Source organism: Lasiosphaeria miniovina (assembly GCF_030549165.1).
Source record: "Lasiosphaeria miniovina strain SMH2392-1A chromosome Unknown B0T26scaffold_4, whole genome shotgun sequence".
In the NCBI taxonomy this organism is placed as follows: Eukaryota; Fungi; Ascomycota; class Sordariomycetes; order Sordariales; family Lasiosphaeriaceae; genus Lasiosphaeria; species Lasiosphaeria miniovina.
Genome location: NW_026848223.1, coordinates 2934058 through 2953630, shown reverse-complemented (window position 1 = coordinate 2953630; position 19573 = coordinate 2934058). Strand labels below are relative to the sequence as shown.

The 19573-nt window shown below is 54.9% G+C and overlaps 7 protein-coding genes across 7 annotated transcripts; 4 read left to right on the top strand and 3 right to left on the bottom strand.

The window, feature by feature from the left end:
* Positions 1 to 5755: 5755 nt before the first annotated feature.
* Positions 5756 to 5931, top strand: B0T26DRAFT_710374 (uncharacterized protein; the record flags this gene model as incomplete). The annotated part of the gene is made up of 1 exon (XM_060441978.1): positions 5756 to 5931. A coding segment is annotated over one exon (176 nt), but the record flags the coding sequence as incomplete, so codon positions are not given.
* Positions 5932 to 6487: 556 nt separating this feature from the next.
* B0T26DRAFT_647989 (Alpha/Beta hydrolase protein) lies at positions 6488 to 7516 on the bottom strand (the record flags this gene model as incomplete). Its single annotated transcript, XM_060437963.1, has 1 exon — positions 6488 to 7516. One exon carries the CDS (start codon positions 7514 to 7516, stop codon positions 6488 to 6490), a length of 1029 nt encoding a protein of 342 aa, XP_060296408.1.
* A 1592-nt stretch (positions 7517 to 9108) lies between these two features.
* On the top strand, positions 9109 to 9673 carry B0T26DRAFT_751649 (uncharacterized protein; the record flags this gene model as incomplete). Its single annotated transcript, XM_060445409.1, has 2 exons — positions 9109 to 9170; positions 9289 to 9673. 2 exons carry the CDS (start codon positions 9109 to 9111, stop codon positions 9671 to 9673), a joined length of 447 nt encoding a protein of 148 aa, XP_060296407.1.
* Positions 9674 to 11700: 2027 nt separating this feature from the next.
* B0T26DRAFT_872039 (uncharacterized protein) lies at positions 11701 to 13856 on the bottom strand (the record flags this gene model as incomplete). The annotated part of the gene is made up of 4 exons (XM_060447946.1): positions 11701 to 11748; positions 11963 to 12093; positions 12601 to 12949; positions 13023 to 13856. 4 exons carry the CDS (start codon positions 13854 to 13856, stop codon positions 11701 to 11703), a joined length of 1362 nt encoding a protein of 453 aa, XP_060296406.1.
* An 88-nt stretch (positions 13857 to 13944) lies between these two features.
* Positions 13945 to 15194, top strand: B0T26DRAFT_872038 (uncharacterized protein; the record flags this gene model as incomplete). The annotated part of the gene is made up of 3 exons (XM_060447945.1): positions 13945 to 14040; positions 14155 to 14578; positions 14656 to 15194. 3 exons carry the CDS (start codon positions 13945 to 13947, stop codon positions 15192 to 15194), a joined length of 1059 nt encoding a protein of 352 aa, XP_060296405.1.
* Positions 15195 to 16487: 1293 nt separating this feature from the next.
* On the top strand, positions 16488 to 17410 carry B0T26DRAFT_802690 (uncharacterized protein; the record flags this gene model as incomplete). The annotated part of the gene is made up of 3 exons (XM_060447060.1): positions 16488 to 16547; positions 16614 to 17069; positions 17233 to 17410. The coding sequence occupies exons 2-3, from the start codon at positions 16681 to 16683 to the stop codon at positions 17408 to 17410; spliced, it is 567 nt and encodes a 188-aa protein (XP_060296404.1). The 5' UTR covers positions 16488 to 16547; positions 16614 to 16680.
* A 739-nt stretch (positions 17411 to 18149) lies between these two features.
* Positions 18150 to 19202, bottom strand: B0T26DRAFT_645538 (uncharacterized protein; the record flags this gene model as incomplete). Its single annotated transcript, XM_060437732.1, has 2 exons — positions 18150 to 18948; positions 19048 to 19202. The coding sequence occupies 2 exons, from the start codon at positions 19200 to 19202 to the stop codon at positions 18150 to 18152; spliced, it is 954 nt and encodes a 317-aa protein (XP_060296403.1).
* Positions 19203 to 19573: the final 371 nt, after the last annotated feature.

Below are 19573 nucleotides of genomic sequence, written 5' to 3'. Positions count from 1 at the left end.
GGAGGGAGGGAGGACGACAAGGTTGTCGATGTGAACAGCTGAACCAGTCAAACTTGCCGCCAGGATTTGCTGCCAGGCTATTACCGCCGTCATATATCTGCCTTGCAACAGAGGTTTTTGTTGACGCAGCATGTCCATGCTGGGCGGACTGAGATGGTTGTGTCTTGCCGGGCACTAGCACTTGTCGAGAGCGATTGGAAGCGGAGAAGCGGGCGAAATATTAATGCGGCATCTGAGAGGGGCGAGACTGAGATGCACGGACATGGACATGGCGCCGATGATGCACTGGGCCAGGGCCAGTGCTAGTGTCAGGGCCGCGCCTCAACCGGCGACGCATGAGGCAGCTAGGAGTGGGGAGTAGACCTCTCATGATTGCCTTACTCTCCTTATTTAACCTTAACCCTAATGTAATCACCTCTATCCCCCCCTAAAATTGCTGGCTTCGCTTCGTTCGTCAGTCGCGACGGCCCTCCGCTACGCTACGGGGCGCTCCTTCCTCACTCTTGCTCCTGGTAATTTTATACCATACCCCACCCCCCACCCGATCACCCTGCTACCCGATCACCCTGCTACCCGATCACCCTGCTACCCGATCACCCTGCTACCCGATCACCCTGCTACCCGATCACCCTGCTACCCGATCACCCCTTCTACACCTAAACACTATATCTTTGAATAACAACTACTTAGTCAATTGTGAAGTTATTTACAAGCCGTTGCCAGATTGGTTAGCCGAATGCATTTAGATTAACCTTAATGGAGATTTGTTAGCTCACAAGCTCTACAAATTTATCCTACTCGTCGTAAATTAATTGCAACTTAGCTTCCTTGTGTTTCCTTATCCCGACCTTTGAGTGTGTATACTGTTGTACTACCACAATGCCTACCTATACCAATGACAACATGGCGGATGCCTACCTAGATGTCACGGATAACAACCTTTCTATTCGTCAGGCTGCTCAAAAGAACGGCGTACCGTATATAACATTGAATGACAGGCTCAAAGGCGTCCCTGCTAAAGAAAAGAGCATCCAAACTCAACGCAGGCTAATAGAGCCTCAAGAAAAGAGGCTCATTGAGTGGATTATTAAGCAGGAAAGCCTTGGCTACGCGCCTATATACTCACAAGTTTCTAGCATTGCTGCAGCGCTCTGCAAAGAAGTAGGGGATTTAGAGCCTATCGGGAAAAACTAGATTATTGGCTTCAAAGCCCGGAATCCCGCTATTTGATCTAAAATCGGCAAGAGAATGGAAGCTGCTCGTTTTAACGGGTTTACTCCTTAGGCTGTTAACTGGTATTTTAATATCAGAGAGAAAGAATACGGCTAGATCAGTCCTCGGCTTACCTTCAATATCGATATGGCCGGTATTATATCGAGCTTTGGTAAGAAAATAACATCTATTATCTCTTCTATTACTTATACTATATAAGACTTGATTCATTGGCCCTAGGGACTGTAGAGACGAAGAAAACCTACCTAAAAAGCGACCAAGGTCGCGGCTAGTCTACCATAATCGAATGCATCGGTGCTACGGGTATCCTACTCGATCCAGGCATTATTTTTAAAGGAAAAGACCATCAAATTATCGTTCCGGACGACTGGGAATTGGCCTATTAGTAGGTGCAAAGCCCTCAGCCACCCAGAGATTCAGCAGAACAAGCAAAAGACCCCTGAGTCCCCTATATTTACCGGAGTCCCTGATACCCGTACTACAGGGCGCCAAGTTATGGATCTGAGCAAAGGGAGAAGCCCGAATCGAGAAGGAAGTTCCAGAAGGCGGCCCGGGCCGTTGACAAGCTTCAAATGGACCTAGTTCTCAAGCAGACTCGGATTGAAGCCATTGAGGCCAAATTGGAGTGCCTCAAGCCCAAAAAACGCAGGAAAATTCCTAACCCAAATAAGCGATTCATGGACTTAGGGACCATCTTAATAGGCGGTCAGGTTCCCGCAGAGCCTCAAGCAGAGACTCATGCAGAACCGCAACCTGGTGAGATGGAAGATGAAGATGAGGACAAAGATGACGAGGACGTTTTACCGGCAAGAATGGCCCGATCTGGCAGTGCAACACGAATGCCGGCTAGTTATAATCATTGAAATTGTAATTAGCTACATTTTGCCGTATTTAGCTTGCGAATTGCTTCAGAATTGACTGCATAGTTGCTGTTCAAATATTTACTATTTGGTGCAAAAAGAGTGATCAGGTGGCAGGGTAATTGTTACGATCCCGGTTCAAAGGTGCAGAAGGCGTTGCTCGCCCACTGCAGATTGGCTGGGGCGGAGTCGGGGTGGGGCCTTCAGCAGAGGAAGATGCACCCAATCAGGGAGCACTCAGTGGGGCGCGTGCCAAGACACACTGAGCGCGACCAAGCGTGACCGAGCACGACAGAGCACGACTGAGCGTGCAAGGTAGGAACTCTGATTGGTTGCTCATAGTTCTATATAGGAGCTGGCAACACGCTCTCTCTGGGAGAACGGTTCTGCAGCTATCAATGCATCTGGTTAAGCATACATTGGTTGTGTATCCAAAGCCTGTCTTTCGCAATCTGTGCACGATACTCCTTGTCTCCTATCATCTCCTACCTGCCGTCCAGACCCCCACAATCCTAAGCCGGGCCTAGCTCCGTGAACCTGTTGTCCAGATTGTAACAGTAATCGGGTGGCAGGGTGATCGGGTGGGGGGTGGGGTATGGTAGAACCCGAAGGTTTGGGGCCAAGTTAAAGAAGGTCAATATAGTCATGTGCTTTTGAGCCCCGAGCAAGCACTGTCACCGAAGTTCAAGGCCGTTCTTTGTGATCCAGCATTTCACGAAAAATCGGCCTTTTTGCGATAGACGAGCTGCATGTTGTCGGCGAATAGCGAGAATTCCGAGGGCTACTCGCAATCCGACCCGGAAGACATGTTCTACGCATGAAATTAGTACCAATCGATAGCCTGAATTGAGGGCATTCCAACGGTACTAACGTTCATGATATGCGAGTTAGCCATGATAAGCGAGTTGGCCACCTTAACGAGATTTGGTGGGGCACAAGCAAAAAGATGTTAGTAAATTGTTAGTGATCTTATCAATTTCTTATCGCATTTGGCTGCGCACGCTACCCAGTCTCGTTAAGGTGGCTAACTTGCTTATCATGGCTAACTTGCTTATCAAATACGTTAACGAAGTAAATTTGCACTAATTTACGCGAGAAATGTCGCCTGGATTTGAGCCACTCTGAGCCACATTTCAAGCCACAGTTGGCGACCTCCGAAAGCCCTGACGGCTGAAATTCAAAATAAACCCTGTATTCGAATAAAGCCCTATGTCACGGCCGGCTTGGAATGAGGGCGGAACTCCTCTATTGGGCGCTATAGACGAAGATTCTAAACTAAAGGGAAAAGGGAAAAGAAGCTCAAAAGCCTCCCGTCGCGAGATTCTTCCAGGGCGTCTCAAGGTGGGGCTCTGGCTGGTCGGGTGGATTCACCCAACTGGCGTCTGATTAGTCAGAGCGTCTGGGAGGCCTGGAGGACCAGGCCCTCACACCCTATATGGCTGAACTTCGAATGCCCCCTACACGGCTAAACAGTGTTTTCTTTCATCCTTTTCTTAAAATAGAAGAAGGCCTTCATTCATGTATCTCTGGACCGGATTTAGGCAGACAATTCAAGGCGCGGTGAACTTCGATCGCGTGCAACAAGAAACCATGCATTCCGTAAACATCTTCAATTGAGGTGGAGGGTGTCACGGCCGGCTTGGAATGAGGGCGGAACTCCTCTATTGGGCGCTATAGACGAAGATTCTAAACTACAGAGAAAAGGGAAAAGAAGCAAAAGCCTCCCCTCGCGAGATTCTTCCAGAGCGCGTCTCAAGGTGGGGCTCTGGCCGAGCTTCCATTGGTCAGTCGGGTGGATCCACCCGACTGGCGTCTGATTAGTCAGAGCGTCTGGGAGGTCTGGAGGACCAGGTCCTCACAGAGGGGGTCAGGATTTGGAACCAAAAAGGGGTCGTCCTTATAGAGAGTTGTAAGGAAAGGCAGGTACGCCTGATCAAGGTGGTCACAATGCAGGTAACAAAAAGGGTGAGCAATGACTGGTATTGGCGTAAGACTTCAAGCCCTCGCAGAGAGAGGAGACTGGGCTCCGTGTGACTATGGCTGCGCCACAGTGTGGATCTTTGTGGCTTGTAGGGTGGTGCGTGCGCACAGGTGGGCCACGGTCGGGCGGTGCCCCGGACACGGGACCACGGAACAGTGGGACTATTGCTATTGGTCCCACAGTTAGATATATACGATAACCGTAGCCACGGTCTTAGATAGTTCTTGCTTGGTTCTTCAAGCAAGCAATACACATTCACTAAACTTATACACTGTGAGTGGCATTCCGATTTGACTGTATTACCCGTGCGATAGGAGCTTGCCCTTTGTTCTATCTTCATAATTACCAAACCCCAGCATCCTGTGGAGCCCGTGCTCCCTTACAGACAGACGACCCAAATAGTCGAGTGGTTTGTAATAGATAACTGTTAAAAGGCATTCCGGGGCTCAGGGGCTCAGGAAACAAGAGACCTTGAGATACGTATCGGCGTCAATCCATACCGGCTTCGAATCAGGGTGATATCGTCACGCTGATTCTCGCCTAGCTTCGTCAAGGGAATAATCTTTACGATGGTTGCCCCTCTCACCACCACAAAACCATCGCCTACAGGACTAGCAGGCTTCTCTTTTTCCTTTTCTTTAGCTTAGTTACTTACGAATTCAGCCACTGTTTACTTGCAGCCTTGCCTCTTGTAGTTGCCTACCTACCTTCACACCATCTTCACGACCGCTTTCCCCACACACACCTCCAAGTTGAGTCGTCGGCAAACGTTTCGAATGCGAGTCGCCGTGAAATGCAGCAGAACCAACAGTGGGCCCTGACTCTTTGGTTGGCAGAGCACGCGACGCGCACTCCACCCACCCTTATCATCTCGATCACAACCGCCTACCTACGAAGGACAATCCTGTGTAAATACTACCGCCATCCAATCCGCAACGATGCACTGCAATTTTAGCCCCTCCCAAGGGTGGGAGGAATTTTGACCCTCTTTTTAATAGTAACGTTACCGCCATCCAATCCACAACGATTTTTCGCCAGGCATTCTGCCCTGCATGCACTGCAATTTTAGCCCCCCCCGAACGGTGGGGGGGGTTTTTTTTGCCCCTCCCTTATATGCGCTGCACTGAAATTTTAATTTTTTTTTCCTAGCCCCTCCCTAGTCGCCACCCGGGGTCACAAAGACACCCTCCTAAAATTGCAGTGGGGTTCTTTCCAACTAGCTCGGATCCGCCGATGAACGCCTCGACATCTTTCCGGCTCCCCTTTCCAAGCGAGGAAAACCCCGTCCTTGAATACGATTTGGCAGTTGATTCTCTCCTCGCAGCCGATCGAGAGCTTTTGCAAAGCTTCCAAGCTCGTATTGACGGCGAGTCTTCATTACAGCATTGTCCTCGCTGCCGCCACTCATAGTTCAACAGCTCAAACTCCATTCTCGGGATCATTCTGAAGCCGGTTTGAACGCATTTGCATATAAATTGCTGATTTTGGCACGACTAGACCTTCAAAAGTTACCGAGTTACGCTTTTCGTCCGACTCGATGACCCCCATCTAAAAAAGCAGCCAAAATAGTTGTAGGTGTAAAAATTTGATGCCGAGGATCCTCCTTCCTGACAGCCTCGGTGTGTGATTTTTGATCATTCAATCAATCTGTTGCCCTCGCACTGGCCTCGAACGCTTTAAAATGGCCTCTCTAGGCCATCTAGAGCTCATCAAAGCGACGATATGCTCGATTACTGGCCACGAAAATGCCCGCGAAGGTCAGGTCAAGGCGGTCGCTCGATTGGTCTTCGAACAAGCCGACACGCTGCTCGTTCCGGCGACTAGTTACAGCAAAAGCGCAGTTCTGTACGCCTGCTCGGCGCTGTTGAACAAGGCTCAGGCTGTGGAAGGCTTCCCCTTCCTGACGTCGAATCCGAGCATTCATACGCCTCTAAAGCTTGAGTATTTCGGAAATGATGTCCCCAGTATCATCCTCCTGTTGATCGAAGTGTTCTTATTCAGGGTCCTCGTGTTGCTCTTCAGGGCCCGAGGGAGGAGCCTGTGACAGGCTGGAAGAAGGCGCATGACGATGTAGTCTGTGTGGAATGCAGTTGCACCAATCGCGTCCAACCGACAACGCCAATCGATGCGCCCGCACGGGACAAGACAAATTAGACGCGACAAGAAACTGCGATACGTGACATCCAATTGAGCCCGTTCAGGAAGTGAAGCCAGGGTTGTGCCTTCCAGGGTAATATGTTCAAACACCATGCAAAGATTGGCCCCAGGGACGTTTCGTGTGAAATTGAAACGAACACAAAATTGAAACAAGAAAGGTCTTTCTTAGCGGCATGTCCCTCAACCGCTGGGTCCATTTTCGGATTTGCACGGCAAACCATTACATACAAGGCTTCGGCCCGTTGCTTTGCGCGCTTCAACCCGAGCCAAAGCAATGGGCCGCAAACTCGATCACGTCGCCATTGAACCTCTCGGGCTCCTCGTAGAAAAGCCAGTGCCCCGACCCATATATGGCCATGCGCACGTCCTTCTTGTCAACCCGGCCCCCGCTCATGACACGGGCGACTATCTCCTCCAGCCCCATCAACGTGAAACACCCGCTCCGCATCGCCGCCATGACCAGCGTCGGCTTATTGACATGCAACTCGATGGCCTCGCGGTGGTCGTAGCGCGTGTGGTCGGCCATGAGCCGCGCCAGCCACGTGCCGTCGCACTGGGCGCTGATGGCGGCGAAGAAGGCCTCGTCGCGCCGCGCCTGGTCGGGCGACACGCCGTCGTAGACGCGCGGGTGGAACCGGTACCCCAGGCACTCGGCGACGAGCGCGCGGTGCGTCGGGCGGCGGTCCGCCGCCGTCCACGCCGCCTGCGCCGCCGCCAGGCTCGCCTCGTCGTAGCAGCCCTTGTGCGCCCGCGACGGGTCCCACGCGCTGGGGCCGAACCGCGACCGCTCCTGCAGCGGCGCTTGGTCGACGAACACGAAGCCTACGAACTCGAAGTTGACTGCTGCTCCTGCTCCTGCGCTTGCTGCTGGGTCGCCGAACAGCTCCAGGTACGTCCAGACCACGGCGGCGCCGATGGAGCAGCCGACGGGCACGACGCGGAGCGGGGGGCGCGCGGTGCCGGGCTCGGAATGTGGCCGGCTGCTCTCGAGATGCGCGAGCACGTCGCGCAGGTCGGCGGCGAGCCGCGCGACGTGGTATCCGCCAGCGGTGCGGCCGGACTGGCCGTGGCCGCGCATGTCGGGCGCCACGGTCCAGAAGCGCGCGCCAATCTTGCCCAGGTTGCGCGTGAAGTAGGCCGACGACCCGCTAAAACCGTGCAGCAGCACGATGCAGGTGTCGTAGGATTTCATTGACACGGACGGGGGGTAGCCAGGGAGCGGCTGCGAGCTCTCAAAGGCCAGCGTGCAGCCGTCGTTGGCTGTGCATGTCGAGGACCAAGTCATGGCGAAGAGTGGCTTTGGCGTGGAAGTCAGATGCTGTGAGTTGGTGATGCACGGTGATGGACAGCCGATTTTGGTGACGGCGCACGAAGATGCGTGTCTTTAACTGTCTCGGCGCCGAAACTGTCTTGTGCTCTAGGTTTGCAAAACAGCCGATGGACGAAGGGGCGGAGTTGCCTTTCGCTTCTCCGAATGCCGAGACAGACGTTCCTGAGGGTTAGGGTTAGTCCTTGACTTTGTCGTCGTTGTCGCTGATGCCTTGGTTGATGTGACAGGTCGCGCGGCTGAAGCGTGGATTAATGGGTGTGCACTAGATAGGGGAGACGGCGCGAAAGCGCGATCCTGCACAGCCAGACAATTCGTGCGCTTCATATCCCCTGGGCGAAAACTTCGACCTTACATGACGGCGGTAAGGTCCGTAAGTCGGCCGGTACAACCGTTCACCTGATAATTGTTTGACTTGGTGCTTTGGCGTTTTCGACAAATCCGTCATTGGCCCTGGAGTCGCCCAACCCAGCGCTTCTTAACACGGAGGAGGCCTCTTGACTGGGCCAGACAATCGGCAGCCGTTCCAGTCTAGGCCAGATGCCGGCCCGTAGATACCATCTGCCATGATTGGTGCTTGCAAAATCCCCAGGCCGGACAAGTCATTGGGGCGTGGCATTGAGCCATGTCTAGCCCAATGCTGCACGCCGTACAGCGCAGACACTGATTCCTTACGGACGCTGATATGCATTGTGTACAGTACGGCAGCAATGTTGTACTCGCCATGCAGATATGCACCGAGAGTGAGAGATGAAGACGTGAGAGTCCGAAATTTGTAGACACTGAAGTCGAGTTTGGGTCTCCCGAAGTTGATTCCAAATCTCAACCCAAACTCAACCATCGAAAGCCCAGACGGATTTAATCTCCAACAATACCCAGGCTTCAGCCAATTAGACTGGCCTTGGAAACACAGGGCTGCGGTGGTGATGGCGTGAAGGGAGGTACTAATTATCTTTGAGCTCAAGGTTGATGCCTATTGAAGCGGTGAAAAGGCACCACAACACAACAAACCCAAAAACAACACTAAGCCGAGCCGCAGGCGAGCCTTACACAAAGTACTGGTACAGGATTCCATAGCCAGGTAGTCAAAACAACAAAGAAAAAGGCTCTACTGCATGCACTGGTCCGGGGATCTTAATTCAGGGTAGAAAGACGTAATTTCTGAAGAATGGCTGGAAAAAGAAGGAAAGAGCTATGCCGGCCCTCTGATCCGAGGGAGGGCGGGCTGCCCACCTTATATGAGGCGGGCAGGCCAAGGAAAATAGAACGGAAGTACGCTAGATTATATTAGGTAAGCGTGTAAACAACCCCTTTGTTACCCGGCCCCTGAACCCCTGATCACTATTCTAGGTGAGGTTGTCCGTGTTTGGGGTGTTTGTGGATAGGATTCCTAGAAAGGTGCTGGTGCAACACACGTGCTCCCAGGCTTTCAGCCGGCCACATGATTATCACATCACCGCCAACCTTGATGCGACATTGCGGGGTGCGTCAGACAACGTGGTCCGACAAAATGCCTCGCCCCATCGAAGCGACACCCGTCCCTCTCGACAATGCGGCTCCTCCACACCTCCAAGATCCAGCTCATCGAGGTCTACGGCGAGCAGGTCCCGCCGTACGCGATCTTGTCGCACACATGGCGCCACGAAGAGTTTACCCTCCAAGACCTGCAAGAGCTGAGCCGTAGCCACAGCGATTGGGCTGACTGACGACCACGTCGCATCCATCGCGAGGTTCGACAAGACCAGGAGATGCGCCGCCGTCGCACGGCGCGAAAACATTCAATACATATGGATCGGCACGTGCTGCATCGACAAGACTAGCAGCGCAGAGCTGTCCGAGGCCATCAACTCCATGTACCGATGGTACAACAAGGACCAGATATGCTACGCTTATCTGTGCGACGTGGAGCCTGTGGGTACTGAGGATATTTTTGGGAACGACTCTAGCTTTCGACTGAGCCGATGGTTCACGCGCGGATGGACCCTTCAGGAGCTCATTGCGGCGCGCCATGTACGGTTCTACGCCCGCGACTGGAGCTTTCTCGGCAGCAAGAAGCAAGGCGACGAGCAGGGTGACGGTGGTGACGACGACGACCAAGGACTGCCTGGCCGCTGAACTTTCTGGGGACGCCGTCCACCGTTACCAGCAACAGACTCCGTGTCGACCTGCATCTCCGCGAGTGCCTTAATCTCGTAGGTGCCGACTATTCCGTTACTTTGAGCTGTGAGAAGGCCGCTAATGGCCGTCGCGTTGCATCCGTCATCTATCTCCGCCGCCTCTGGGGTCCAGGCGACCAATTCGCGAGGCTGTTCGCTGGGAAGCGAATATTTGAGAGGCCCGTCCCTTTGACGGAGATAGGCATAGACGATCAGGGCTTCTACGAAACCGTCTTCGTCCGACAGAAACCGTCTTCGGGCCTGCCACTGATCCGGATCTCTGTGTCAAAGGAGCCGTTCCCTTCTATGCCTGCGAATTCCGAGACGATGTAGTGGAGCATCAGAGACGTGCATCCCAAGGGGGCGTGGAACGAGAGGTCACAGTGTCTTGAGACCAGGGACTTCCTGTTGGGCAAGGCCATCGGCATCTTTCGCGTGGCGATCTGAGGTGGCGAGGGTGCTCCGGTTATGGATCTGGCTGTTGGCATGAACATCATAAACCAGAGATGGTGCAGGAGCTGATGCCATCTGATGAACCTCAATACCAGAAGATCGAACGCACATTCTACGAGGTTAATCAGGGCCGTAAAGAAGTTCCTGACATCAAGTACCAAGCGATATCTTCAGCTCTAATGCCCTCTGGGACGCGCGATTTCCGACAGATATGGATGTACCGGCAGCGTTTTCCGAGGGATACGGACAGCGCAGCCTTGCCGTGCAAGGCAGACTCGTTGCACCCAAGTTATCTAGTCCCACCCGCAGCCAGAGTTCAACGGGTGGAGCACCTGTGTCGTGCTCGGGGATGGTAGGCCATGCTGCGACGCAATGGGTGATAACGAGTCCTAATCTATGGTGGGCGCACGCCGCACTGCCTTCCACGGTGGAGGTTACTGTTACCGGCCCGGACGGAGAAGAGCGTGCGGCGGACAGTGATGAGGATGAAAGCAACGCCAACAGCATCATCGGCGAGGAATTACCATGCAGCCGGGGTCTCCAGCTGGGCCATTGATTACCGCGTCAGAGTCTCATCTTACACCACATAGGGAGAAGCGTGATGGGAAGGCGGCGAAGGCATTTGCGAGGTTGAGGAAGAAGCTGTCGAGTACAAGTGTCAAGGAGGAGGGGTTAGGAGCTTCCGGTACCCACTCCAACTACCGACTAGCTAACCACCTGCACAACCTCACGACCTTCCATCACCAGCCAGCGTACTTCCTAGCAGTTTCCGATGCTGGCATATAGGCATAAATCCCTGACTTATACCTCTGCCGCAGCAGGTATACCGTACTATCCTAGATCGGCACGGGTTACTAAATCTCGTGCATTTGTTCGTAGCCAGTGAGTTCCCGGTCCTCCCTGGATTAATCAGCTGCGTACATGACAGCTAACAGGAAAGATAGAAAGCACGTTAGCTCTCCTGCACGCAGGAAAATCTGAATCTTAGCTTACAGGATGCACAGCTCAATGGCGATTGGGAGTTCGAGTAGGATCCAAGCCCTATCACCCACACAATATCAACCACGACGACCTTGCCAAAGCCCCGTAACAGCCAAGTTATGCTGACAGTGCAGGAGGCTTGATTCCTTCAAGAGCTTATTTTTCGTGAAATACAGCATGTGTTGTGGTTAATGCCATCCTGGAACGAGAGAAGAAAAGAAGATGATTTGTTTAAGAAGCTAGGGTGCCCTACGAGGGCCTAAATGATTGTGGTAGGGCCGTGCACTAATTGCGTAACAGCATGGCGGAGATGGAATCGCGACCAAACAAATGCAGCCTGTGCGCGCTGCCTTGAGGACTGCTCTAGGGAACAACGTAACGCGATCGGGGAGGGCTCGCTTCGAACGGGAGAGGTCGTGGCTCAAGAGCGATGGAAACAGCCGCCCAGTGCCTCGTAGCCATGGTGAGTATATTGCCCGTAACACTTTCCCCGGCAGCGATAGCAGCTCGTTGATATTGACTCAGGGCATGGAGTCACCTGTTGGCAACCGTTCAGGGGTGTGCGTTGGCCGCATACATGATTGACCAAGGGTCTGGCAGCTGCAATGTGGCTGCAACGTGGGGGGTGGGTAGGAGCAAAGATAGCGGTCGGTGCGTGGAGTAGGCTTCTTTACTTATGCGAACGAGTGTGATGCCGTGGCTGTGTCTACCTCTCCGTAACTTGTCAACCTTCACGTGGGCGATATTATATTTCCAAATTTATATATTTTACATTACTTATCGGAAAGCTATAAAATCGAGTAATAATTTTCACCATCAGGTCGGCCGCCACAACGAGAAACTCGTCAGCTACGGCCACGGCATCATTGTTGACCTGCGGGACACGGTGCTGGCGGACCTCGGAGAGTAGGCTGGCGAGCCCGTCACCGCGACGGCGAGAATTGACTATAATTTGATGCGCAAGGTGCGGCTAGAGATGCCGATGCGCAGATGGACGTAAGTTTTTCCCGCCCCCCGGCTTAGCAAGCCGAGTTGGTAGATATGCCGTCTGCTATGTTCTTTGGCTGACGATTGGGTGCCTTGGGTGCCTAGAGATGTGTATTCCGAGATCTAATAGACACTACCTAGACAGTTCAATCATGATGGATTTCAAGGCAGGCATATCTGTCCCCAATATCGCTACTCGCCACATGGCTGGCGGCGGCTCCGTGCTCGGCCGCGCAAGAGACAATGAAGCAATTTAATCGATACTAACTACCTAAGCACCTATTCTTATCTGTACTAGTTAATGACTTGGGCATTCTGAGGCCCCTCTGCTGCGCTGGTTGCTGGTAGTTATCAAGCCGTAATAGATAGTATATACCAAACTAATTACAAACACCAACCAGTCAGCACCACATCTAGAGAGACATTTCACTAGAGGGCAACAAAGGTGTAAGCATATGGACTTACCAACGCGTTTGGGCGGGTCGGTACACGTTGTCCGGTACGTCGCCAGGTCCATGTCGCCATGCGGGAGGATGACGGGGCCAACGCCGTGATGGTAGAGGCCGTGGCAAATGTCGACAACGCGCTGCTGGCCGGCCGTGTCGGTGAAGACGGTGAAGCAGTGGGTACTTAGAATGGTCCGAGTCGGGTCGTTCGGCGCGACGTTGGGCTGGAAGCGCGCTACGCCGTTCACGTCCTGCCAGAACGGGTTGTTGCAGTTGGCGGACGCGGGGTCGTTTTCCCAGCCGAACAGCGGCCCGGCAGGTACGCAGCCCCAGGGCTCTTCGTACATGACCGTCACGCCCGCGACGTACTAGTCATGGCCACCGAAAAGGGTCAGCGTAGAACTGATGACGGATTACGAGCCTAGAACGAATCCCACTTACCGGTGCGCCGGTGCCAGGTCCCTCTCCGAGGCAGTCGATGGTCAGCTTCACCCAGCAGGCGAGGTCGCAGCAGTTGCACGTTGTTCGACCGTTGGGCCTCGTGGTGATGGTCTCCAGGTTGAAGTCTAGGGCAAGGGCGTGCACGCTTTGGCCTCCATGCCTTTCCCGGCAGTCATACCGCAGCGGCGCGACCGGGTCCATGCCCGTGTCCCACATCCGGGTCGTGATGTCAGTAATGACTCTTGCTTGGAGAGCGGCAGCGTTCAAGCCCGCGTGCGTTGCATATTCGGGAAAGGCAAGCCGAAGGAGGGAGAGTGGGAAGTCGATGCCGGCGAAGGTGGGAATGGTGTGAGGGCCGAATAGGAAGTAGATCTCGAGGCGGGTGGCAGGACCGTTGGCAAAATTCGAGCCGTCAGTGGCACGCACCATGGCCCACTGCCAGTTGCCAGCCAGCCTGAAGGGACCGAGCGGGTCGAGGACGCTGGTGAAGCCGTCGGCAGTAAATTCACCGGCCCCCGGACCCGGGCCAGGGGCCAGGGCAAAAGGCTGGCTGATGATCTGGAAGTTCCCTGGACCAGTGCCCTTGAGCCGATACTGTCCTGCGAAATAGGCGCCGCGACTGCCGGTAACGATCAGGGGAATGCCGTTCCGGTCATAACGGAAGGCAGCAGGGTGTCGACCCTCTGTGGCTGCCGCAGGAACGGCTTCGGTGTCGCTGAAAATGGCATCAGCAAGGACAGTGTGTGCCGCTGCTATCCCAAATCCTTCAATAATGTTGTAATTATTGACGTTGCCGTTCGTCCTGGTGATTCTGGTAATGGTGATGTTGGCCATTTTTGCCGTGTTCAGGTAAAGACTTGGAATAGGCTGTGAGTAGGTTTCGGAGCATGTGGACCCAAGTTCTAGGTCGGAGTGCGAGACGATGGCATTTACCTTAACTACCCAAGGTGTTCTAATCATCATCCTCGTCCGCGGCAGCCGCTACATGGCCTGGATCTATTACCCAGTCCGTAACGATGTCAGCAGAGCAGTTGATTCAGCTCGGCTTCGGGCGCCACAAACCATGCCTCATACAGGCATCCTGCAGCAGCCCACGGCAGGTTTGGAAGCACAACGGCGTAGACCTCGATAGCCAGAGTCTCGTGCCGTGACGGGCGATCTCAAGAGCACCACCAAAAGCAATGCGCCTCTGGATGCCCAGTCGATCGCCAAGCTAGCCACGAGCATACCAGCCATGTTCAGCCAGAAGACGACGGTGAATTCCAGCTGCACGTGGGTCCGGCCCTCGTTTGCCGCAGCCCTGTACACGGTCGAGGATGGCACCGGCACCGACTCTAGCACCGTTTCCGTTCTTTTCGCCCACTACACGGATGCCTCTGCCGCCCAGGGCGCCATGCGTCAGCATCTCGCCATGTTCGACGGTAACGTTGGCCTTGTGGCCAAGAAGCCGGACAGGCCGCTCGGCCAAGTGTCGATCCAGACCGGCACCGGCGTCTTTTGGGTGCGCGACGCCATTTGGGTCAGGGTCGAGGCGGTACTGTCTTTTGGCCCTACGCGTGAGTCTTGATCCCCTTCTAGCATCGGGACAAGCCGTTGTCGTGGTACCTGTCTAACAGCCCCAACATCAAACCAGGCGCCTCCAAGACTCTTGACCCTCCTCTCAACCCTGCTGCACCGGCCAGCCCTGGTAACACCGCCGCCGGCGCCCCTGGAACTACCGCCGGCAAGACAACGACGACGACGACGCAGGCCTCGAGATCAGATACAGCCAAGCCATCCGACAGCGCCCCGACCGTCTCCGTCCTGGACAAGGCCCTGGCCCTCGCCGGCGCCCTCGACACGCACCTGACCAAATTCGCCGTGCCCGCCGCAGCCCAGCTCAAGCCCAACACGGCCGTCAAGACATCGTCGTGGAAGGGTAAGCGTGGCGCTCAATTCAGTTTCCAGCTGGCCGACGCCAAGGGCACGCACGCCGTCAAGCCTTGCGAGCCCGTCGCAGGCGACCGCGGCGCGCGCAACCTCGTGTCGCTGATCCGGAATGGTTCTGCAGAGGGCGAATATACGTTCCTGGCGTGTCAGGAGGGCAAGGGCAAGGTGAATCTGCTGGTGGCGAGGGCTGATACGCTGGCTGTGGGGGTTGCCGAGGTGACGGTGGAGGTTGTTGCTAAGTGATTGGTACAAACTGAGACTCGCTTGACAGGGTTGCGAATGGCACGGTGGTCGTTTATGAAGCCACTGAAGGCTTGATTGCCCATACTCTGTGTCCAAGATCACGATTGTTGAGTTCTGTGTCCAAGATCACGATTGTTGAGTGGTATCATAGCAGAGCCAGCTTAGGCCAACAGTTCTATTTCGGTTGAGTAGTTGAGTTAGCGGCGTGCGAGGAATAGAGTTATGATCGCGAGCAGGGTGTCTACTCGACTGGTTTCCGGGCCATTATTCGTTCACGGTAGTCGTCAGAATCAAATATCCAATCTTGTGCCTTTTGCGGAGTTGCTAGTCGAAATTACAAGGGAAAGGCCCAGTGTGGGAGCATGGCGCCACTGGAGCAAAAATCTGTTAAACTACGTGCCTGACAGGCCTGTAAGAGGGCACCCGTGCAGGGTGCTACAGTGGGCTCGGTACTGTAGCTGGCGGAGCGGAAGCGGTAGCGAAGGCGGGGAGCCAAGTGCAGGGCCCTGATCCTGCGAGGAGACAGAAGAACGCATGGCTCGAAACTAGGCTGTGTGGTGTATTATTAATACATGAGCCATCAATGAGCGCGGACATTGCGGTGGCCTGGGCCGTTGAAAGAAGCTTTGGATGAGGACTCCGCCTTTTGTTGGCTCCGTGTGGCGCGCAAAACGGCCGCTAATTATGGGAGGCGGCCATGCATGCTCTAGTAATAGTCCTATTACACTTCTCAATTCTCGAAGCGGCGGAAAGGGGTTGCCTGCCGGCCGGTAGTGCATCTGCCTGCCGCGGCTCCTGCAGTCCACTAGAATAGGTCCCTCGCATACTGTTCCACCGAGACAAAAACGCTCTCTCATTAAATATCCTTCTAGAACCACCACCACCACCACACTCGATTCTAAATTGCCTAACCTATAATAATACTCGAGATCGGAGAGCACCATGCGACCACAAACAACAATCTCACCGCTATTTCTACCTTTATCCCTAAGTGCCGCGTTCAATGGGCGGCGGCTGCGGGCCGGGCGCGTGCTCGAGTGGCGGATGCTCGGGCTCGAAGTACGGGACGGATGGCGATGATGTCGTCTAGATTTGACCTACTTTTTATAGAATTAGACAGGCCCTAGTTGACATGCTTCTGAGCTTCCTTCATTCTTTGTTATTTCCTTCATTCTTGACTCGGCATGTCCTCATTTCATTCGGAATGCCCTCTTTCGGGCTGATTACAACGCCTCCCTTGCCCTCTCTCCCTGAGTATAAGGAAGCGTTCTTTTCTGTACTTTTGGACCTATTAAGCAGACAATTCAATGCGCTGTCAACTTCGATCGCGTGCAACAGATGATGATGGCGCTGGTGTGTTTATTTTTCTCACTCAGTCCCCCGTCTCTTTAGTTAATCAGGAGCTCATCTTTGTTGTAGAACCAGACGACGACATCGACTCGAACGATCCCGACAACCCTCCGACTCTGACCCAGACAAGTGCACGATGTCAACCTTCTCCTCCTGCCGGGAATACTGCACCGCGCTGCCCACCACCACGTCCTGCACGAGCACATGCGATAACGTCGTCGGATGTGACACAACCGGCACCGAGATTGCAGTAACCATCACACCCGCATCCGCCACCATCGCGGGCCTGACAGAGAACTGGCAGGGCGACGGCGATGCGAACCTGGATAGCGTCGCCTTGTCGGTTATCAGCTTCCTCGGCGCGATCGGCGACTTTGGCAGCGCGTCCCCCTCACCAACCGCAACAAACATCCTCAACATCCCGGCGCCGCAGCCCTCGAACGCGGCCGAATACGACACGTACATGTATGTCGCGGCGAACGTGTGCTCCGGCGCCAGCCCGGCCAAGTACGGGCACTGGGTCATGTACGGCAAGTGGACGGGAGCAAGAAAGGCTACGCGCAGTTTGCCACCAAAACGTGCGAGCAGCGCGGGGACCGTCGGCGACGCCGCTGAAGCCGCGCTTCTACGACGACGAGCTGACGTTTGCTAAAGCGGTGAGCAACACTAACTGCGTGCTCACGAGCAGCACCAGCGGCGTGGCGGGGCTGGTGTGCGGCGAGTTCTTCAACCGGATCGAAGCGGCTATCGAGTTTGAGGAACCGCTGGAGGAGAACCTAGTCGACTATGCCAGCTGTGCGGGCGTCGGCGTCAGCTGGGCGAATCTGTTCGCGTGGAATTTCAAGGCATCGAATGACAATGATTAGGTGCCTGGGTTGGGGTCGGTGTTTTGTTTGGTTTGGGACTGTGAGAGAGCGTAGTCTTTTGTACACTTTGGGTAAAAACTTGGTACCGGGTGGGGAGTAAAAGAGGTGGACGGGGATTTGTAACGATAATTAGATATATAGAATGGCTGAGAGGTGAAAATGGGCAACATAGTTAGAAAAAACAGTATTGCAAGGGACTCAATTCTTTGTTACTTAGTACTGTTGGGAGTAGTACTGTTGGGAGCAGTCGTACGAAGCGGACTCGGCTCAGATGAGGCGTCTCTCGTGCAAATTGGCGACTTTCTAACTGACTGAAGCTTCGATTTGAGTATCAAGTCAATCTCGGGCAAAGACGGCAATTCGAAAAAATTGGAGCGAGACTTATTCGGGGGTTTGACAATGGAGCGCAGCGAGCAGCCCGCCGCAGGCGCCCCGGAGGGCCTCCGGAGGCAAACCTTTGACGGCCTTGCACCCATCTGAAAGCTGTGGGGAGTCTCTTTTGTTCTGTGACGACAGACAACGGGCCAGGACATAGCCAAATGCCAAACAGTCTTGATTAGAATATCAGAAGTATATACAGTATCAACTGCGTGCTTGTCATTACCACAGGCTCAAAGATCCGCCGATGGAACCACAAATAGCCCTCCTTTTCGTGCGGCTCGGTACAAAACAGACCTTGAAAAAATTAAGCGGCCCGCCCAAGCGTCCTGCTGCCAGTCAGGATCACCGCCAGTCAGGATCACCCAGCGGAACTAGTCGGGGACGGGGCAGGCGAGCTGGACGCAGACGACGTGGGAGGCGGGGTGGCGGCCGAGGTAGTCGAGCTGCCGCCACCGCCCCCGCTGCCGCTGCCACTGCCGTCCTTGCCAACGACGACGGCCTGCACGACCTGGCCGAGGGTGTTGAAGATGATATTGACCAGGCTGCCGAGGTTGTCGTACTTGTACGTCTTCTGGGTGAGGCCGTTGCCCAGCTCCTTGGAGACGCCCGTAAAGGTCATGTTGTTCTGGTAGTTGCCGACAATGGAGCTGAGGACGCTGCCGGCGTCGCCGACGACCTCTTGGACGATGTTGCCGAGGTTGTCGATGAGGAAGTTGAGCTTGGAGTTGCCCTGGACGATGGAGCCCAGCAGGCCGTCGACGGCGCCAACGACCGAGTCGACGACGTCGGTGACGTCGTTGAGCAGGTTGATGAGCAGCGGGTTGAGGTCGAGCGACGCCAGCGTGCGGTTGACGATGTCGACCAGGTTGCCCAGCCGGATCACCAGCTCGAGCTCGGCCTTGACGTCGGCGATGGTGATGTTGACCTTGGTGATGCCCACCTGCACGCCCACGTTGATCGACACCAGGTTCGCCACCTCGGCCGCCAGGTTGACCTCGGCCCGCAGGTTGTCCACGTCCAGCTCGATGCGGCCGACCGACAGGTCCGGCACGCGCAGCAGCACGTCGGGCGGGTTGTCGCCGTAGTCACCCGCCCCGACGCCGCCACCACCGCTGCCACCACCGCCGCTGCTGCCGCCTCCTCCGCCTCCTCCGCCACTAGATGTGGTTGAGGGAGGGGACGAGGACGAACTCGAGCTAGAGCCTGGTGGAGGTCCAGCACTGGATGATGCAGGGGGCGGTGAGGCTGAAGACGACGAAGCCGGCGTTGGAGTCGACGTGGGCGTAGGTGCAGGCGAGGAGGGTGTTGACGCCGGCGGTGTCGTTGTAGATGCATCCTGCGCTGCTACGAGCACCACAACGGCCAGAAGGGCAAACAGCCGCAGCGACGAGGAGAGACTAAAAATCTTCATACTGAGCAGTCGACGTGTTGCTCTGTTCTCGTGTGCCCTGGCAAAAGCTGAACGAGTGGATGAAGCTGGGCGGACGAGCACGACAGCAGCAGTCAGGCAGGGCGGACGAGGTCAAGACACGTCCTCCGGACGCGTGAAAGAGCAAGCAGTCCGGCAGTGACACGGGGGATATAGGGGATATAGCCTAGTCCGTGCCGGAAAAGACAGAGGTCGAGAGGCTTGTCTGGCGGAGTCCGTCATCGCCCAAAGATAGGCAATCCGACGGAGGGAGAATGCCATGGCCAGAATGCCGCCATACTCAGATGAGTGCTTATGTGCCGCCGCTATTGGGTGGCCGTCCGTCATTGAGTGGCCGTCCGTCCTTGGCCGTC